This window comes from Bombina bombina, chromosome 3, assembly GCF_027579735.1.
Source record: "Bombina bombina isolate aBomBom1 chromosome 3, aBomBom1.pri, whole genome shotgun sequence".
Classification (NCBI taxonomy): domain Eukaryota; kingdom Metazoa; phylum Chordata; class Amphibia; order Anura; family Bombinatoridae; genus Bombina; species Bombina bombina.
The window spans coordinates 1,180,328,594-1,180,351,125 of NC_069501.1; the positions used below are offsets into that span (position 1 = coordinate 1,180,328,594).

Consider the following 22,532-nt stretch of genomic DNA (forward strand, 5'->3'; position numbering starts at 1 on the left):
CCACAGGGGTAGGCTCATTTTACTCATAAAAGAAAATCTAAGCTCTTCATAGTGCTGTATCCCAGAAAATAAATGCCAACATTCTGTCAAAGTAAGTGACAAATATACACAGTCATAAGCATCAGAGAAGCACATGCAGTACCACAATGTGACAATGACAAATGGCTATGAACATATACTCTGGAACAAATGTATGCAGTTAATGGTACAGAGGGACAGAGGGATTAAAAATGACAAGCAAATTACTTTGTTAATTTGTTGATGATGCAGCACTGGAAAATCAAACTGATATATGGGGAACTCAGGTACCTATAAGGAGAGTATTTCGATAGAGAGACAACACGGGAGCAAACTTCCCAACTTATCATTCTCAATTTGGGAGTATTCCATGGTATAGGTTAGCTAAGAGACAGTCAGTCTGGGGTAAGGACGGTTAGTATAGACATTTTGAGTCTGTGGGGTCGATTTATGAAGCAGCGGATGCTGCTTCTGACCCACTCCGCTTCAGTTCCGCCTGAAGCGTAAGTTAAGAAGCAGCGGTTCTAAGACCGCTGCTCCTTAACTCGTTCATCACCTCTGAGGTTGCGGACAGCAATCAACCCCATCGAATACGATCGGGTCGATTGACACCCCCTGCTAGCGGCCGATTGGCTGCAAATCTGCAGGGGAGTGGTATTGCACCATCAGTTCACGAGAAATGCTTGTGCAATGATAAATGCCGACAGCGTATGCTGTTGGAATTTATCGATGTGCTGCGGACATGATACGCTACATTGTATCATGTCCGTCTGCACAATAATAAATTGATCACTGTGGCTCAAAGGTCTGGTCTAGGGGCAAAGTCAGGGGTGTCTAAAGGAATGGACAGGCTGCTCATATGGGAGGGGTTATATGGTATTGGGTTTTATTTAGTGAATCCAGTAAATATAAAGAGATAATATATATATAATAATATAAACATTTAATAGTAAGTTAATAAAAAGTGCTCAAAAATCACAATGTTAAAAACACACAATTCATAAAGCATCAAACATCAAAAATAATAAAAACACAGTAAACATATTGCACAGATTCAAGCCTATCACACTCAAATTTCAGCTTGAAACCAGTGTAGTACTTTAAACATTGCAGATGCACATTTACATCCAATAAGGACACAGGGCGACTCTTCAGCAAAATACATTTCTGTGGACGAAAAGACAAGAGATTCTTGTCAAAAGCAAATCAGGTGTTCATATAAAAGGTTTCCACTTTTACTTACACCGGATGGTGTTGGTGAATCCTGCAAGTCCTGGATTAGAAATATTGTCAGGCATTCCTTGATACAATCTGATACTTGTAGCTGATATCCCCTTCATATGCAACCAAACAAGTAGTGATGTCCAGTTCATGAACGAATCGTTCATTTGAACTGGATCTTTTCAGTGAACTGTATGAATCAGTTCACCAGACTGAACTGATTAGTTTCAAACAGTTCACTTCCTGAGTCTGCAGCACACTGGTAATACGATCCTAGAGTGTGTACTGCTTCTGCTAACTCCTCCTTTGCAATGAATCAGACAGTCTCACTCTAGGATCATATTACCAGTACTGTTACTGATTCAAGAAGTGAACTGTTTGCAAACGAATCAGTGTACTGTTAACTAACTCCTTTGCAATGATTCGTTAAGTTAACAGTACACTGATTCAAATATACCCCTAACTGCACCTAAATTAACCCTTACAAAAGTAGCAGGTCTCAACCTTATATTTATAAACCAAAACTCTGTATGGCTTATAAATAAATATAAGGTTGAGACCTGCTGCTTCTGTAAGGGTTAATTTAGGTGCAGTTAGGGGTATATTTGAATCAGTGTACTGTTAACTGAACGATTCATTGCAAAGGAGTCAGTTAACAGTACACTGATTCAAATATACCCCAAACTGCACCTTAAATTAACCCTTAGAGAAGCAGCAGGTCTCACCCTTATGTTTATTTATAAGCCATACAGAGTTTTGGGCTGTTTACACATTAATACGGTTAAAATTTAAGGTCATATTCTATTGTCACTTTTATTATGTCTTTTATAAGATATGCATATCTTAGGAAAATACATACAACACAGTACATAGAACAGAGTATACAGCAAGCTCTGTTCTATGTACTGTGTTGTATGTATCTGTGAAGGAGCCAACACTGTCTGGCTGTGAGGACTCAGGAGGAGCTGAACTGAATCATGAGTCACACAACTCACACAGTCAGTGACTCATGATTCAGGAACGAATCTGCGGCTCTACAGTTCACCTACTGAACATGAGGTAGAGCCTCTATCTCATGTTCAGTAGGTGAACTGGTGAATCGGTTCATGAACCGGTTCAGTTAATCGAACTGTCCGAAATGAACCGATTCGCAAAGAAGAACCGAACTTCCCATCTCTACAAACAAGTTATATTGTCTCTTCGCTTCTGGAGCTAGGAACTGTTGCTACGGATCCTCAGATGGACCAAAAGTGTTCATAGAGCAACACGTTTCGTCTTAGCCTTTGTAAAGCCCTAACTCACAGATGTAATACAGCACCTTATATACGGCTTGAAAAACAGCCACTTAAAGGGCCAAGTAATTAAAGGGCCAAAATGTTTGAATATATATAATATGATATATATGGTGACTGACCAATATATTTGTTGAAACTTTGGAATACTCGTGAAATAACCAAACAAGTGTTGTGATAGTGATTCCACATATCTGACATGAATAGAGTGGATCATGAATTTTTAATAAGGAATTATATGAGCACTATGTTAAGATGTATTATACACGTTTGGTATTAGACACTAAACCCAAATTCTTTCTTTCATGATTCAAATAGAGAATAGAAATTTAAACAACATTACAATTTACTTCCATTATTTATTTTGCTTCATTTTTTAGATATCCTTAGTTGAAGAAAAAGCAATGCACATGGTGAGCCAATCACACGAGGCTTGTATGTGCAGCAACCAAGCAGAAGCTACTGAGCATATCTAGATATGCTTTTCAGCGAAGAATATCAAGAGAATAAAACAAATTAGATAATATAATTCAATTAGAAAGATGTTTAAAATTGCATTCTCTTTCTAAATCATAAAAGAAAAAATGTGGGTGTCATGTCCCTTTAAGACAATGGGGCATATTTATCAAGCGCCATATGGAGCTTGAGACCCCTTTTCCGGCAAGCCTTCAGGCTCACAGGAAACAGAAGTTATCAAGAAGTTATGCTCCATATCTTGTCCGCCTGCTCTGAGGCGCCGGACAGAAATCAACCCTATTGAATACAATCGGGTTGATTGAAACACCCTGCTAGCGGCTGATTGGCCACAAATCTGCAGGGGGCGGTATTGCACCAGCAGTTCACAAAAACTGCTGGTGCAATGATAAAAGCCAACAGCGTATGCTGTTGACATTTATCAACAGGCAGCGATGTGCAGCGGACATGATACGCTACTTCGTATCTTGTCCACTCGCACATTGTTAAATACAATGTTGTATTTGTATTTTAGCTGGTCTTGACAAAGAGGCCTATCTATCAAGCTGTCAACTGTGCTACATTCACCGGCACCAGTAAGCTCGCCTAACATCGCGGCCGCGGACCTGAATACACTCTCCTTATTTCTAAAAATAGCTGTCAAAAAGTCGCGCACCAAGTACGGGGCGATGAGCAGCGGACTGTTGTTAACTAACAGTCATTGATCTCGCTGCTATTCGGCTTTTTCCCAACTTTATTTATACCCTAAACACCGCCACTATACTAAAATGTTTAACCCCTATCCTGCTGCTCCCAGGACCCCGCCGTAACTAAATAAAGTTATTAACCCCCATCCCGCTGCACCCAGAGCCCACCGCAACTCTAATAAAGTTATTAACCCCCATCCCTCTGCTCCCGGAGCCCACCACAACTCTAATAAAGTTATTAACCCCTATCCCTCCGCTCCTGGAGCCCACCGCAACTCTAATAAATGTATTAACCCCTATCCCACCGCTCCTGGACCCCTCTACAACTAAATAGAATGCAAGCTCAATCCTATTGGCTGATTACAACAGCCAATAGGATTTTTTCCACCTTAATTCCTATTGGCTGATATAATTCTATTAGCCAATCGGAATGTAAGGGACGCCATCTTGGATGACATCATTTAAAGGGAAATTTCATTCTGCAAGAGTCGTCGTAAGAAGAGGACGCTCCGCGCCGGATGTCTTGAAGATGGATCTGCTCCGGGCCGAATTAATGAAGATAGAAGATGCCGCCTGGATGAAGACTTCTGCCAGCTTCGCTAAAGACTTCGGCCCGCTTGGATGAAGACTTCTGCCGGCTTTGCTGAGGACTTCTGCCGCTTGGATGAGGATGGATGTCTGCTCTTTGAAAACTATAAGTGGATCTTCGGGGGTTAGTGTTATTTTTTATTGGGTGGGTTTTAATTTTAGGTTAGGGACTCTGGGCAGAAAAAAAGCTAAATGCCATTTTAAGGGCAATGCCCATACAATTGCCCTTTTCAGGGCAATGGGGAGCTTAGGTTTTTTAGATAGGGCTTTATTTGGAGGGGTTGGTTGTGTGGGTGGTGGGTTTTACTGTTGGGGGGGGTGTTTGTATTTTATTTTATAGGTAAAAGAGCTGATTTCTGTGGGGCAATGCCCCACAAAAGGCCCTTTTAAGGGCCATTGGTATTTTATTGTAAGCTAGGGTTTTTTATTTTGGGGGGGCTTTTTTTTATTTTGATAGGGCTATTAGATTAGGTGTAATTAGTTTAAATATTTAATAATTTATTTTTTATTTTGTGTAATTTAGTGTTTTTTATTTTGTGTAACTCAGTGTTTTTTATTTTGTGTAACTTAGTGTTTTTTTTTTTGTAACTTAGTTGTTATTTTTTTGTAACTTAGTAATTCTTTATAGTAGATTTAAATAACTTAAGTAGGGTTAGGTTTTTAAATATGTAATATAGTTAATTTAATTGTTAGTTTAATGTAATTTTAGTATAATAGTTAGGGTAGGTTAATTAGTAGTTTAATATAGTTTACTTTCATTCTAAAGGTAAGTTTTAATTTATTATAAGCTAGGGATGAGGTAATTATAATGTAAAGTTAGCGGGTTGTTAGTTTTAGGGGTTAATAGCTTAATTTAGTTTATGGCGATGTGGGGGGCTGGCAGTTTAGGGGTTAATATGTTTAGTAAGTGGCAGTGATGTGGGAGGCCAGGGGTTTAGTGGTTAATACTTTTATTTAGTTGCGGAGGGGTCCTGGAGCAGCGGAATAGGGGTTAATAACATTATGTAGGTGGCGGCAGGGTCTGGGAGTGGCGGAATAGGGGTTAATAACATTATATAGGTGGCGGCGGGGTCGAGGAGTGGCGGAATAGGGGTTAATAACATTAAGTAGGTGGCAGCGATGTCGGGGTGACAGATTAGGGGTGTTCAGACTCCCATTGATTCCTATGGCCTCCAGGGTGGCGAATTGAAAAGCAGGTACACTTGGCTGGAATAGTGGCGAGCGTACCTGTTAGAAAGTTGATAACTAGCAAAAGCTGTCAGATAGTGCTGAATTTGTATTCGGAACATCTGTAATGTCGTAAGCATCGATCTGTGTCGGATTGAGACCGGCGGATCGTATGTTACGTCACAAATTTCTACTTTTGCCAGTCTGTAGGCTTTGATAAATGGGGTGAATCAGGCTCGCTACAATTACACTGCGGAATTCCAGTGTATTTGAGGTTGACGGCTTGATAAATATCCCTCAAAGGCTTAACTTATTAGCCGAAGCGTCGACTTACCTTTGGATATATACTGTTCACTGAATAAACGCTGCTTGATTTAAATGTTTGAATGTTTTTAAAAGGACTTCAGATCTAATAAGCAGTTTTATAAAAAATATATATGTATAAAATTTGTACAATAAATACATGAAATCACAGAATGTATATACAGTACATGAATTTATAAAGGTTTGCATGATGTATATCCAGCACATATCTAATCCTATATATTACTGAAAGGTAATAAATGTCAGGATCCCTGACCTACCCGGCTGCCGTCACGGCTAATACTGGGTCTCTGGCCACCGTTGCGGTGAAGACAGGCCCCTGTGAGCCGTCTCTGTGTCCCACATGGAGAGATGCCGAGACCAGTCTGTCAGCAGCAGTAGCTGCAAATCTCTAGGTGTGCGCGGTCACACACTGCCTAGATTTAAAGGACCAGTAACTGATTACAGGAACTCCCATCTGACCCAGCTGACATACTTGGGTATGCTTATACTGCTGCTGGGACAGATTAGGGGTTAATAAAATTTACTATAGTGTTTGTGAGGCGTGAGTGCGGTGGTTTAGGGGTTAATACATTTATTATAGTGGCGGCGATGTCCGGTCGTCAGATTATGAATTAATAAGTGTAGTTAGGTGGCGGCGACGTTGGGAGCGGCAGAATAGGGGTTAATAGTATAATGTAGGTGTCGGCGATAGCGGGGGCGGCAGATTAGGGGTTAATAAGTGTAAGATTAGGGGTGTTTAGACTCGAGGTTCATTTTAGGGTGTTAGGTGCAGACATAACTTTTATTTCCCCATAGGAAACAATGGGGCTGCGTTAGAAGCTGGACGCTGCTTTTTTGCAGGTGTTAGGTTTTTTTCCAGCCAGCTCAGCCCCATTGTTTCCAATGGGGAAATCGTGCACGAGCACGTTTTAGCCAGCTTACCGCTGACTTAAGCAACGCTGGTATTACAGTGAGAAGTGGAGCTAAATTTGCTCCATGCTCACTTTTCTGAGGCTAACGCAGCCATTCAGAAAACTTGTAATACCAGCGTTGGCTTAAGTGAGCGCTGGAAAAAAAAGCCTTGTTAGCCCCGCAGGTCTTTACCGATAAAACTTGTAATCTAGGCGATTGTTTCCAATGCAGCAAAGGATTCTGGGCAAGATATGCAAATTAGGTTCACAATGACAAACCTTTTTACTTCAAGTCTGCTTTTCAGCAGATTCCTTTAACGCCAAAGCATCGCTGTTCACACAGCTTATAAGCTTAGCTAGGGTTAGTGCAGTGATTCATAACCATCCCAGGACAGACTGTTTCGTAGTTATTGCTACTCATCAGCTGGGAGAAGGTTTGAATCACTGCTGGGTGAAGTTGATTCCTGGCAAAATACAACAACATTTAAAATTAGGGGGAGGTAAAAGGTGAGTTTAAAATCCTCCACTACGCACAAAATATAGAGAAAATAACTCATTGTGTAGTTCATTAACAAATCTAGACAGGCCAGAAGGCTTGTTTTTCACACAGAAATCCTCTGGAATACATTGTTTTCAATGCAGCAAAGGATTCTCTGTAAGATATGCAAATATATATACACATCATGGATGCTTCTTACTGCTAGAGAATCTGTGAAGCCTGATCGGTGGGAGCTTGAGAGGAATCCTCTAACTTGAAAACCCTAAACCTGCGCCCTCTACTACTGAAAACATGTGAAGCTCTGCATTATTTATGTATCAGGTGAGAGACTAAATAACGTTGTAGTATATGAATGTTAACAATATACCAATGTTGCAAAGATTATAATTATTCAATGTAAATTCTCAGCCTGAGACAAAAAAATGCAATAGAATATCAATTAACGACCAACCACAGAGTGGGAAACGTAAGAATAAATGCCAAGTATTAGTATTGGGAATCATAATAAAGAGTCAGAAAAGTCCAAATTAAACTTTCATTGTTCAGATAGAGAATACAATTGTAAACAGCTGTCCAATTTCCTTCTATTATCACATTTTCTGTGCCCTATTGTTATGCTTTGTAGACTGTTAGAGCTCAGGAGCATGCACTTGTGTTTAGCAGTCTATCGGCTAGATTACGAGTCTTGAGTTATGAGTAAAAAAGCAGCGTTAAGCCTCATAACGCTGCTTTTTTACTACCGCTGCTATTACGAGTCTTGCAGATTTAGGGGCACCGCACACTTTTTTGGCCTTACCGCAAATCAACTTACGCAAATTGCGTATAGTCTTTTTTCTATGGGACTTCCATAGCGCCGGTATTACGAGCTTGTCCTGGGAGGCCAAAAAGTGAGCGGTACAGCCTATCCAGCAAGATTCGTACCGCATTTTAAAGTCAGTAGTTATGAGTTTTATGCTACAAAGCCGTAGTATAAAGCTCATAACTAAAGTGCTAAAAAGTACACTAACACCCATAAACTACCTATTAACCCCTAAAACTAGGCCCTCCCGCATCGCAAACACTATAATAAAATTATTAACCCCTAATCTGCCGCTCTGGACATCGCTGCCACTATAATAAACATATTAACCCCTAAACCGCCATACTCCCGCCTCGCAAACACTAGTTAAATATTATTAACCCCTAATCTGCTGCCCCTAACATCGCCGCCACCTACCTACATTTATTAACCCCTAATCTGCCGCCCCCAACGTTGCCGCCACTATAATAAATGTATTAACCCCTAAACCACCATACTCCCGCCTCGCAAACATTAGTTAAATATTATTAACCCCTAATCTGCTGTCCCTAACATCGCCGCCACCTATCTACATTTATTAAGCCCAAATCTGCCGCCCCCAACGTCACCGCCACTATAATAAATTTATTAACCCCTAAATTACCGTACTCCCGCCTCGCAAACATTAAATATTATTAACCCCTAATCTGCTGTCCCTAACATCGCCGCCACCTATCTACATTTATTAACCCCTAATCTGCCGCCCCCAACGTCACCGCCACTATAATACATTTATTAACCCCTAAACCGCTGTACTCCCGCCTCGCAAACATTAGTTACATTTTATTAACCCCTAATCTGCTGTCCCTAACATCGCCGCCACCTATCTACATTTATTAACCCCTAATCTGCCGCCCCCAACGTCGCCGCCACTATACTAAATTTAATAACCCCTAAAGTCTAACCCTAACCCTAACACCCCCAACCTAAATATAATTAAAAAAAAACTAAATAAAATGTACTATCATTACCTAAATAATTCCTATCTAAAACTAAATACTTACCTATAAAATAAACCCTAAGCTAGCTACAATATAACCAATAGTTACATTATATCTATCTTAGGGTTTATTTTTATTTTACAGGCAAGTTTGTATTTATTTTAACTAGGTAGAATAGTTACTAAATAGTTATTAACTATTTACTAACTACCTAGTTAAAATAAATACAAATTGACATGTAAAATAAAACCTAACCTTAGTTATTCTAACACCTAACCTAACCCTACAATTAAATAAATTTCCTAAATGAAATTCAATTAACTAAATTCAATACAATTAGCTAAATTACAACAAAAAAACAAACACTAAATTACAGAAAATAAAAAACAAATTACAAGATCTTTAAACTAATTACACCTAATCTAATATCCCTATCAAAATAAAAAAAGCCCACCCAAAATAAAAAAAGACCCTAGCCTAAACTAAACTAGCAAACAGCCAATAGGATTGAGCTCACATTCTGTTGGCTGATTGGAAAAGCCAATAGAATGCAAGCTCAATCCTATTTGGATGTCGGCTCTTCAAAACTGTAAGTGGATCTTCGGGGTTAGTGTTAGGATTTTTTAAGGGTGTATTGGGTGGGTTTTATTTTTAGATTAGGGGTTTGGGCCGCAATAGAGCTAAATGCCCTTTTAAGGGCAATGCACATCCAAATGCCCTTTTCAGGGCAATGGGGAGCTTAGGTTTTTTTAGTTAGGCTTTTGTTTGGGGGGTTGGTTGTGTGGGTGGTGGGTTTTACTGTTGGGGGGGTTGTTTGTATTTTTTTTACAGGTAAAAAAGCTGATTTCTTTGGGGCAATGCCCCGCAAAAGGCCCTTTTAAGGGCTATTGGTAGTTTAGTTTAGGCTAGGGTTTTTTTTTATTTTGGGTGGGCTTTTTTTATTTTGATAGGGCTATTAGATTAGGTGTAATTAGTTTAAAGATCTTGTAATTTGTTTTTTATTTTCTGTAATTTAGTGTTTTTTTTTGTTGTAATTTAGCTAATTGTATTGAATTTAGTTAATTGTATTTAATTTAGGGAATTTATTTAATTGTAGGGTTAGGTTAGGTGTTAGTGTAAGACAGGTTAGGTTTTATTTTACAGGTCAATTTGTATTTATTTTAGCTAGGTAGTTAGTAAATAGTTAATAACTATTTAGTAACTATTCTACCTAGTTAAAATAAATACAAACTTGCCTGTAAAATAAAAATAAACCCTAAGATAGCTACAATGTAACTCTTAGTTATATTGTAGCTAGCTTAGGGTTTATTTTATAGGTAAATATTTAGTTTTGAATTATTTAGGTAATGATAGTAAATTTTATTTAGATTTATTTTAATTATATTTAAGTTAGGGGGCGTTAGGGTTAGACTTAGATTTAGGGGTTAATAAATTTAGTATAGTGGTGGTGACGTTGGGGGCGGCAGATTAGGGGTTAATACTATTTAACTAGTGTTTGCGATGCAGGAGTGCGGCGCTTTAGGGGTTAATATGTTTATTATAGTTGCGGCGACGTTGGGAGTGGCAGATTAGGGGTTAATAAGTGTAGGTAGGTTGCGGCGACATTGGGGGCGGGAGATTAGGGGTTAATAAATATAATGTAGGTGTCGGCGATGTTGGGGGCGGCAGATTAGGGGTTAATAAGTATAATGTAGGTGTCGGCAATGTTGGGGCGGCAGATTAGGGGTTAATAAGTGTAAGATTAGGGGTGTTTAGACTCGGGATTCATGTTAGGGTGATAGGTGTAAACATAACATTTGTTTCCCCATAGGAATCAATGGGGCTGCGTTACTGAGCTTTACGCTGCTTTATATGCACGAGCACGTAAAACCAGCTCACCGCTGACTTAAGCAGCGCTGGTATTGGAGTGCGGTATGGAGCACAATTTTGCTCTACGCTCACTTCTTGCCTGATAACGCCGGGTTTATGAAAACCTGTAATACCAGCGCTGTAGGTAAGTGAGCGGTGACAATAACGTGCAAGTTAGCACCGCACCCCTCATAACGCAAAACTCGTAATCTAGCCGTATGATAGTTGTGTTTGCAACTATGTATAAAATTGATAAGAACACTGCTGCCAAATGGCTCACATGCCCGCTCATCAGCTCACCTAAGGTTACTCTGTAAGTAAGGATACCAAGATAGCTAAGCAAGATTGATAATAGATTTAAATTAGAAAGTTGATCTATCCAGTACATTTAAAGGGACATGAAACCCCAAAAATGTATTTCAAGATTCAGATAGAGCCTACAAAATTAAACAACTTTCCAATTTACTTCTATTATCTAATTTTGTTTCATCTTGGTATCCTTTGTTGAAAAGCATACCTAGATAGGATCAGGAGCTGGGAGCTAGCTACTGATTGGTGGCTGCACATATATGCCTCTTGTTATTGGCTTACAGATTGGCTTGTGATTGGCTTACATATGTGTTCAGTTAGCTTCCAGTAGTGCATTGCTGCTACTTCAATAAAAGATACCAAGAGAGAAAAGCAAAATTGATAATAGAAGTATATTGGAAAGTTATTTAAAACGGCATGCTCTACCTGAATCATGATAGAACAATTTTGTGTTTCATGTCCCTTTAAGTTTAATTTTGACTTTACTCTCTTCTTAAACAACTTTCCAATTTGCATCCACATTTTCTTGATATACTTTGTTTAAGAATACATCTAGGTAGGTTTATAGGAGAAAAGTACATTTGATAACAGAAGTTATCAAGGAGGTGCTGATGTGAGTGGTTACATGTGCACTTTACTGCACAGAAAATCATGCTAACTACGTCCCTAACACTAACTGTAAGTTATAAATCTTTAGGGCTTTTTACTACTGCTCCCCTATATAATTTGTTTTTGGTAAATGCATGTTTCTCGTTAAATCATTTTGGAAAAATCTTCACTGGTTTAACACTTAAGATGGAAAATGTAGAAAATACAGCTAGATACATTTTTCAAGATGGATACCATAAAACAGTGAGCTTTTGTTATATCTTATTTCCAGTACTGGCCAAGATTACAAGTGGTGCGCTATTTTTGTGCCCTTGACCAATTTACTACTGAAAAGAATGGATGAAAATGTTTGTATATATTTGTGCACCTGATACCTTGTTTGTCACATAAAGAGGCCGATTTACCAACGTCTGGTGGACATGATACGTTGTAGCATTTAACATTGCACAAGCAGTTCTGGTGAACTGCTTGTGCAATTTCCAGCCCCTGCAGAATCATGGCCAATCGGCCACTGGCAGGGGGTGTCAATCAATCCGGTCATATAGGATCGAGCGAATTGATGTCTGCAGCCTCAGAGGCAGCGGACCAGTTATGGAGCAGCAGTCATAAAGGGACACTGTACCCAAATTTTTTCTTTTGTAATTCAGAAAGAGCATGCAATTTTAAGCAACTTTCTAACTTATTCCTATTATCAATTTTTCTTCGTTCTCTTGCTATCTTTATTTGAAAAAGAAGGCATCTAAGCTTGTTTTGGGTTCAGTACTCTGGACAGCAACTTTTTTATTGGTGAATGAATTTATCCACCAATCAGCAAGGACAACCCAGGTTGTTCAACAAAAATGGGCCGGCATCTAAACTTACATTCTTGCATTTCAAATAAAGATACCAAGAGAATGAAGAAAAATTGATAAAAGGAGTAAATTAGAAAGATGCTTAAAATGTCATGCTCAATCTGAATCACGAAAGAAAAAATTTGGGTACAGTGTCCCTTTAAGACCACTGCTTCATAACTGTTGTTTCCAGCGAGCCTAAAGGCTCGCACGGAAACAGGGGCATCAGGGGCCATTCGACCCTTGATAAATTGGCCCCATAGACTAATCAAGTCTAATGCCTAATTTTCCCTAATTTTCCACTGTACCCAAAGAGACTGGAATGCATTGTGGAGGATCCTGACCCTACAGCATCTTACATAATAACCGATTCATTAGTACAGGAGGATTTATCCCTAATTGGCCACTGAAGATAAAATATGCAATATTCAAGAGGCTTTTTAAAGTTTGCTAAAAAATGCAAATGTTGCATACAAAAGCAGTTTAAATGCTTTTAAAACATTTGGGGATAGATTACAAGTAGATCGTTAAACTATCATGCGCCTAAAACAGGCAAAATTACAAGTGGCTGGTTATTTCTACCGCGAGCTCGCCGTAGCAATTAGCCGTCTGAAAATTAAACAGAATAATTTTATAAATGTGCCCCAAAGTGTATTTTATTAAAAAAAATAAAGATAGCAGCATCTTTATTTGTTGATAAAACAACTGCACTAAGCAGTATTTTGGGGATAAAGTTGGCGGGAGTGGGGTGTTAGAAAATAAACGGCACTGAAATGTGCCTTTACATTGCTGTCTATGGGAACTGTGTGTTCCCTGTAAATATATATGTATATGCTTATATACATATATATTTATGTGTTCTATATATATATATATATATATATATATATATATATATATAGACATAAATACAGTATATATTTTATAATAATATACATACATATTTATATTTGCTGCCATTGCTGCACTTCTTATTCCCTTCGCTGTGCTTAGGTTCGCATTGCTATCAACTTGTAATACCAACGCACATTAACATTTTTCACAGTTTGCGGACTTTAGTGCATCTTCTTATTCATCACCAGAACTTTTTATTTCATGATCATACTTGTCAGGGAATAAATTGGGTAACCTTTACATCCTTGAAATATTAGGAAACTACATTTACTGGCTGACAAAACGAGGCTCTAAGTGGAGAAGACGTCAAAAACAGAATTTATGCTTACCTGATAAATTACTTTCTCCAACGGTGTGTCCGGTCCACGGCGTCATCCTTACTTGTGGGATATTCTCTTCCCCAACAGGAAATGGCAAAGAGTCCCAGCAAAGCTGGTCACATGATCCCTCCTAGGCTCCGCCCACCCCAGTCATTCGACCGACGGACAGGAGGAAATATATATAGGAGAAACCATATGGTACCGTGGTGACTGTAGTTAGAGAAAATAATTCATCAGACCTGATTAAAAAACCAGGTCGGGCCGTGGACCGGACACACCGTTGGAGAAAGTAATTTATCAGGTAAGCATAAATTCTGTTTTCTCCAACATTGGTGTGTCCGGTCCACGGCGTCATCCTTACTTGTGGGAACCAATACCAAAGCTTTAGGACACGGATGAAGGGAGGGAGCAAATCAGGTTACCTAAACGGAAGGCACCACGGCTTGCAAAACCTTTCTCCCAAAAATAGCCTCAGAAGAAGCAAAAGTATCAAATTTGTAAAATTTGGCAAAAGTGTGCAGTGAAGACCAAGTCGCTGCCTTACATATCTGGTCAACAGAAGCCTCGTTCTTGAAGGCCCATGTGGAAGCCACAGCCCTAGTGGAGTGAGCTGTAATTTTTTCAGGAGGTTGCCGTCCGGCAGTCTCATAAGCCAATCGGATAATACTTTTAAGCCAAAAGGAAAGAGAGGTAGAAGTCGCTTTTTGACCTCTCCTTTTACCAGAATAAACAACAAACAAGGAAGATGTTTGTCTGAAATCTTTAGTAGCCTCTAAATAGAACTTTAGAGCACGGACAACGTCCAAATTGTGTAACAAACGTTCCTTCTTTGAAACTGGATTCGGACACAAAGAAGGTACAACTATCTCCTGGTTAATATTTTTGTTAGAAACAACCTTAGGAAGAAAACCAGGCTTAGTACGCAAAACCACCTTATCTGCATGGAACACCAGATAGGGCGGAGAACACTGCAGAGCAGATAACTCTGAAACTCTTCTAGCAGAAGAAATTGCAACTAAAAACAAAACTTTCCAAGATAGTAACTTAATATCTATGGAATGTAAAGGTTCAAACGGAACCCCTTGAAGAACTGAAAGAACAAGATTTAGACTCCAGGGAGGAGTCAAAGGTCTGTAAACAGGCTTGATCCTAACCAGAGCCTGAACAAAAGCTTGAACATCTGGCACAGCTGCCAGTCTTTTGTGTAATAAGACAGATAAAGCAGATATCTGTCCCTTTAGAGAACTTGCAGATAATCCTTTCTCCAAACCTTCTTGTAGAAAGGAGAGAATCTTAGGAATTTTTATCTTATTCCATGGGAATCCTTTGGATTCACACCAACAGATATATTTTTTCCATATTTTATGGTAAATTTTTCTAGTTACAGGTTTTCTGGCCTGAACCAGAGTATCTATAACAGAATCTGAAAACCCACGCTTTGATAGAATCAAGCGTTCAATCTCCAGGCCGTCAGTTGGAGGGAGACCAGATTTGGATGTTCGAATGGACCCTGAACAAGAAGGTCCTGTCTCAAAGGTAGCTTCCATGGTGGAGCCGATGACATATTCACCAGGTCTGCATACCAAGTCCTGCGTGGCCACGCAGGAGCTATCAAGATCACTGAGGCCCTCTCCTGATTGATCCTGGCTACCAGCCTGGGAATGAGAGGAAACGGTGGGAATACATAAGCTAGGTTGAAGGTCCAAGGTGCTACTAGTGCATCTACTAGAGTCGCCTTGGGATCCCTGGATCTGGACCCGTAGCAAGGAACCTTGAAGTTCTGACGAGACGCCATCAGATCCATGTCTGGAATGCCCCATAATTGAGTTATTTGGGCAAAGATTTCCGGATGGCGTTCCCACTCCCCCGGATGGAATGTCTGACGACTCAGAAAATCCGCTTCCCAATTTTCCACTCCTGGGATGTGGATCGCAGACAAGTGGCAGGAGTGATCCTCCGCCCATTGAATTATTTTGGTCACTTCTTTCATCGCCAGGGAACTCTTTGTTCCCCCCTGATGATTGATATATGCAACGGTCGTCATGTTGTCTGATTGGAACCTTATGAATTTGGCCTTTGCTAGTTGAGGCCAAGCTCTGAGAGCATTGAATATCGCTCTCAGTTCCAGAATGTTTATCGGAAGAAGAGACTCTTCCCGAGACCATAGACCCTGAGCTTTCAGGGATTCCCAGACCGCGCCCCAGCCCACTAGACTGGCGTCGGTCGTGACAATGACCCACTCTGGCCTGCGGAAGCTCATTCCCTGGGACAGATGGTCCAGGGTCAGCCACCAACAGAGTGAATCTTTGGTCTTTTGATCTACTTGAATCATTGGAGACAAGTCTGTATAATCCCCATTCCACTGTTTGAGCATGCACAGTTGTAATGGTCTTAGATGAATTCGTGCAAAAGGAACTATGTCCATTGTTGCAACCATCAATCCTACTACTTCCATGCACTGCGCTATGGAAGGACGAGGAACAGAATGAAGCACTTGACAAGAGCTTAGAAGTTTTGATTTTCTGACCTCTGTCAGAAAAACCCTCATTTCTAAGGAATCTATTATTGTTCCCAAGAAGGGAACTCTTGTTGACGGGGACAGAGAACTTTTTTCTTTGTTCACCTTCCATCCATGAGATCTGAGAAAGGCTAGAACGATGTCCGTATGAGCCTTTGCTTTTGACAGGGACGACGCTTGTATTAGAATGTCGTCCAAGTAAGGTACTACTGCAATGCCCCTTGGTCTTAGAACCGCTAGAAGGGACCCTAGCACCTTTGTGAAAATCCTTGGAGCAGTGGCTAATCCGAATGGGAGGGCCACAAACTGGTAATGTTTGTCCAGAAAAGCGAACCTTAGGAACTGATGATGTTCTTTGTGGATAGGAATATGTAGGTAAGCATCCTTTAGATCCACGGTAGTCATAAATTGACTTTCCTGGATGGTGGGTAGAATCGTTCGAATAGTTTCCATTTTGAACGATGGTACCCTGAGAAATTTGTTTAGGATCTTCAAATCCAAAATTGGTCTGAACGTTCCCTCTTTTTTGGGAACTACGAACAGATTGGAATAAAAACCCATTCCTTGTTCCTTTATTGGAACTGGGTGTATCACTCCCATCTTTAACAGGTCTTCTACACAATGTAAGAATGCCTGTCTCTTTATTTGGTTTGAGGATAAGTGAGACTTGTGGAACCTTCCCCTTGGGGGTAGTTCCTTGAATTCCAGGAGATAACCTTGAGAAACTATTTCTAGCGCCCAAGGATCCTGAACATCTCTTGCCCAAGCCTGAGCAAAGAGAGAGAGTCTGCCCCCCACCAGATCCGGTCCCGGATCGGGGGCTACTCCTTCATGCTGTTTTGTTAGCAGTGGCAGGCTTCTTGGCCTGCTTACCCTTGTTCCAGCCTTGCATTGGTTTCCAGGCTGGTTTGGGTTGTGAGGCATTACCCTCTTGCTTAGAGGATGCAGAATTAGAGGCTGGTCCGTTTCTGCGAAAGGGACGAAAATTAGGCTTATTTTTAGCCTTAAAAGACCTATCCTGTGGAAGGGCGTGGCCCTTTCCCCCAGTGATGTCTGAAATAATCTCTTTCAATTCTGGTCCAAATAAAGTTTTACCTTTGAAAGGGATGTTAAGCAATTTTGTCTTGGATGACACATCCGGTGACCAAGACTTTAGCCAAAGCGCTCTGCGCGCCACGATAGCAAACCCTGAATTTTTCGCCGCTAATCTGGCTAATTGCAAAGCGGCATCTAAAATAAAAGAGTTAGCCAATTTAAGTGTGTGAACTCTGTCCATAACCTCCTCATATGGAGTTTCTCTACTGAGCGACTTTTCTAGTTGCCGTAGTGACAGGAACAATGCATGAAATTGGTTGTAGAAGGTAGCCTTGCTGTACAAAAATCTTTTTAAGCAAACCTTCCAATTTTTTATCCATAGGATCTTTGAAAGCACAACTATCTTCAATAGGATTAGTAGTGCGTTTGTTTAGAGTAGAAACTGCCCCCTCGACCTTAGGGACTGTCTGCCATAAGTCCTTTCTGGGGTCGACCATAGGAAATAATTTCTTAAATATAGGGGGGGGGAACAAAAGGTATGCCGGGCTTTTCCCACTCCTTATTTACTATGTCCGCCACCCGCTTCGGTATAGGAAAAGCGTCGGGGGGCACCGGAACCTCTAGGAACCTGTCCATCTTGCATAATTTCTCTGGAATGACCAAATTGTCACAATCATCCAGAGTAGATAACACCTCCTTAAGCAGTGTGCGGAGATGTTCTAATTTAAACTTAAATGTCACAACATCAGGTTCAGCTTGATGAGAAATTTTTCCTGAATCTGAAATTTCTCCATCAGACAAAACCTCCCTCATGGCCCCTTCAGATTGGTGTGAGGGTATGACAGAACAATTATCATCAGCGCCCTCTTGCTCTTCAGTGTTTAAAACAGAGCAATCGCGCTTTCTCTGATAAGTAGGCATTTTGGATAAAAGATTTGCTATGGAGTTATCCATTACAGCCGTTAATTGTTGCATGGTAATAAGTATTGGCGCACTAGATGTACTAGGGGCCTCCTGCATGGGCAAAACTGGTGTAGACACAGTAGGAGATGATGTAGTATCATGTTTACTCCCCTCATTTGAGGAATCATCTTGGGCAATATCATTATCTGTGGCAGTACTGTCCTTACTTTGTTTGGACGCTATGGCACAATTTTCACATAAATTTAAATGGGGAGACACATTGGCTTTCATACATATAGAACATAGCTTATCTGAAGGTACAGACATGTTAAACAGGCTTAAACTTGTCAACAAAGCACAAAAAACGTTTTAAAATAAAACCGTTACTGTCACTTTAAATTTCAAACAGAAAACACTTTATTACTGAATATGTGAAAAAGTATGAAGGAATCGTTCAAATTACCAAAATTTCACCACAGTGTCTTAAAGCCTTAAAAGTATTGCACACCAAATTTCAGAGCTTTAACCCTTAAAATAACGGAACCGGAGCCGTTTTTAAATTTAACCCCTATACAGTCCCAGCTATAGTCTTTGCTAAGACCCAACCAAGCCCTGAGGGGAATACGATACCAAATGACGCCTTCTAGAAGCTTTTTCAGAGATTTTTAGATCCTCACACATGCATCTGCATGCCCTGCTCTCAAAAAACAACTGCGCATTAATGGCGCGAAAATGAGGCTCAGTCTAAAACTAGAAAGGCCCCTGACTGAAAAAGGTGACCAACACAGTGCCTGCCGTTTTATAAGCGTTCCCCAAGATTATAAATGCCAATAGTTAGCCTAAATCTGAATAATATGCCCAAATAAAGCAATCGATTTAGCCCATAAAAATGTCTACCAGTTTTTTAGCCCATATTAAGCCCTTTATTCTGTTTGTTTGACTAAGAAAATGGCTTACCGGTCCCCATGAGGGGAAATGACAGCCTTCCAGCATTACACAGTCTTGTTAGAAATATGGCTAGTCATACCTTAAGCAGAAAAGTCTGCTAACTGTTTCCCCCAACTGAAGTTACTTCATCTCAACAGTCCTATGTGGAAACAGCAATCGATTTTAGTTACTGTCTGCTAAAATCATCTTCCTCTTACAAACAGAAATCTTCATCCTTTTCTGTTTCAGAGTAAATAGTACATACCAGCACTATTTTAAAATAACAAACACTTGATAGAAGAATAAAAACTACATTTAAACACCAAAAAACTCTTAACCATCTCCGTGGAGATGTTGCCTGTGCAACGGCAAAGAGAATGACTGGGGTGGGCGGAGCCTAGGAGGGATCATGTGACCAGCTTTGCTGGGACTCTGCCATTTCCTGTTGGGGAAGAGAATATCCCACAAGTAAGGATGACGCCGTGGACCGGACACACCAATGTTGGAGAAATTGACTTATCAAAAAAAAACAAAAAATCAACTGTTAAATATCATGTTTATTCATCCGTCAATTTTCATTTGCTCCAAATCCAAGAGATTTTGCCAATGGGTATAATTTTTGTTTTGTAGAAGATGGTAAAATATACAGCAGGCTATAAATGTGATGTAAATGAAGGATTTTTGAGGTTCACAGCAGTTAACATTTTATTAGATTCAATTTTGTATGTTTCTTGCTTTTGTTATGAAGCTGGGTAAATGTTCCCCTGAGCTTATAATGTAAAAAGCAAACAATAAATTGTGACTGTAAGATTTGAATGTTGATTTCATAGACTTACCCTGAATGTAATGTAAGTCTTCCAAAAAATAATTCCCCCATCGCTTCTATAGATTTAGGTTAAGTGGTCTATATCTAAACATTAAACACATCTTGCTTTTGTATGAAACTTACAATTGTGAGGCTAAGAAAGGTTGTGAAAAAGTCTAAAGACAGGGAACACATAATATATGGTTTGGCAGAGCATCCGCTGCCCTACATAGCTCAACAGAGGTGCTACAAGTGCGTTTGGAGGTTCATAGAACCCCCAGCCCCCCCAGCAGGACCGCCACTGGTGCTTGTTACACTCTCCCTAGGGAGGCCATAAATTACATTCTGTAACACGCAAATGCTGCAAATCAAATAGCCGCTTTGAGGCAATCATCAGGTTTTTGGGTACCTAGGTTGCACATGTTTAATGTCCCTTTAGGAACTGACAACTCAACATTTGTATTGTTTTTGTAAATTGTGGTACAAGAGGCAAAATAAAATATTCTTACATTTTAGGGTACTCAATGTTAAGTCCCATTCCAGCGCCCACTTTCTTCAGGTTGAATAAGAGTTTCTCAGCTACATCCCCATTGCGGTTACTGAACAGCATCAACCATTTCTCCAAGGGTTGTACACTGATCACCTTTGCTTCTCGAGCTTCCCTGAACCAATCAGCAGGAGATGCAGGCTCACACTAAAAGAAATGATAGAAAACAGTAATAAGAATGTCATGTCACAGTTTGATAATGCCAGTTAGGTGGTTGCTAAAATTCTGAGTATTATTTAAAGTTAATGTCAAGTTACTAATAGTGCCCCACGGCATTGGATAGACTTTTAAAAATGAACAAGGGTTTAATTCATGAAATCTTTTATATGTATATATTTTGCAGAATTTTTACCTATTTACCGCTGCGACGATAAGTGCAGCTCTCTTGTCCGCCATATTGTCAAATTGATTGCCAGATGACGATTTGTAAAATAACTAATCCTTGTTGCCCCCCCGGGGCATTCAGCCCCTTTGTGTAAACGTCATAGCCCATGGGGAAACAAGGATTCTTTTACGAATCGTCATCTGTCAATCAATTTGACAAAATGACGAACGGGAAAGCTGCACTTATCGTTGCAGTAAATAGGTAAAAATTCTGCAAAATTTATACATATAAAAGATTTCATGAATTAAACCTTAAAAGTCTATCCAATGCCGTGGGGCACTATTAGTAACTTGACATTCACTTTAAAATCACAAATCTATACAAAACAATCTATACAAAACATAATTTATATATTCACTGTGACAGTTATGTATATGTTTAAGCGCCTGACTAACCTAAACACAAATAGCTGTAATAAAACCACACATTCATATTGAAAATGTATGTAAAAAACTAGCAGTATTGTTGTTTGAATTAAATCATTCAAACATGTCAGGATGGGACAGAAGCCACAGGTAGGTGTGACCCTTTACGGTGGACTTTCTCCTTGTGTTTCAGGCAGCATTAGAGAACAGGCTTTTATCTGCTATTACCTTCTTCTTATAAACTCCTAGATTGATTAAAGGGATACTAAACCCAAATTTTTCCTTCTATGATTCAGATAGAGGGGTATATTTAACATAGTGCGAGCGGACATGATACGATGTAGCGTATCATGTCCGCTGCACATCGATAAATGCCGACAGCATACACTGTCGGCATTTATCATTGCACCAGCAGTTCTTGTGTCAATCAGCAGGGGGTGTCAATCAACCCGATCATATTCGATCGGGTTGATTTCTGTCCAAGGCCTCAGAGCAGGCGGACAAATTATGGAGCAGCGGTCTTTAGAAACAAGGGGCATCAAGCTCCATACAGAGCTTGATAAATCAGCCCCAGAGCATGCAATTTTAAGCAACTTTCTAATTTTTTCTATGTTCTCTTGCTATCTTTATTTGAAAAATCAGGAATGTAAGCTTAAAGGGACAGTACACTGTAAAATATTTTTTTCTCTTATGGTGTTTCCAGTTACTTTTTTTAACCAGTTACAGAGTATAAAATGTATGAGAATGTTCTTTTTAAGGTTTATTTGTGTATATGAAATAGCTAATTTTGTGTTTTGAAGCCACAACCTAATTAAATGAGTTGAACTTGTAAGTATAATCAGAGCTCATTACTTTATCAAATTATGTACACACACATATGCTTCTTTATCTTATATCTGTCTGTAAACCAAAGACCAATACTTAAAGGGACAGTTTACCCAAAAAGTGTTCATTTTTTAAATACAATAGCAGGAATAATTAAGTATAGTGGTGCTGAACATTCTGTTTTAATCATGCTCTATATTTAGAAATATTTTTTTGAAATGTCTGTTTACAACTTACATTGCCTAAACCCCTTAGAATATTTTCTGGCCGTGCGGCCAGTCTGCTGTTACTCCCCCTCAGTGCATTGCTCATGTGCTGTCCTCTCCTACAGCTATTGCAACAAGATGCCTGATGAGCTGTGCCTTATGGCTTGAGCACACAAAATATTTAAATACATTGTAATGTATAGCTACTGTTCTATGCTTAGATGCTGTGGCTGCCCTTACAAAATACCTATGTGTAATAAACATC

At 39.7% G+C, this 22,532-nt stretch overlaps 1 protein-coding gene across 1 annotated transcript in view; it reads right to left on the reverse strand.

Annotated features, from left to right (window-relative positions):
• The window catches only part of PIWIL4 (piwi like RNA-mediated gene silencing 4), a 684,822-nt gene that overhangs the window by 281,764 nt on the left and 380,526 nt on the right, over nucleotides 1-22,532 (reverse strand). The window contains exon 11 of the mRNA XM_053705591.1: nucleotides 20,449-20,633. Coding sequence (XP_053561566.1) covers nucleotides 20,449-20,633 — 185 coding nt within the window. The remainder of the gene's footprint in view (nucleotides 1-20,448; nucleotides 20,634-22,532) is intronic.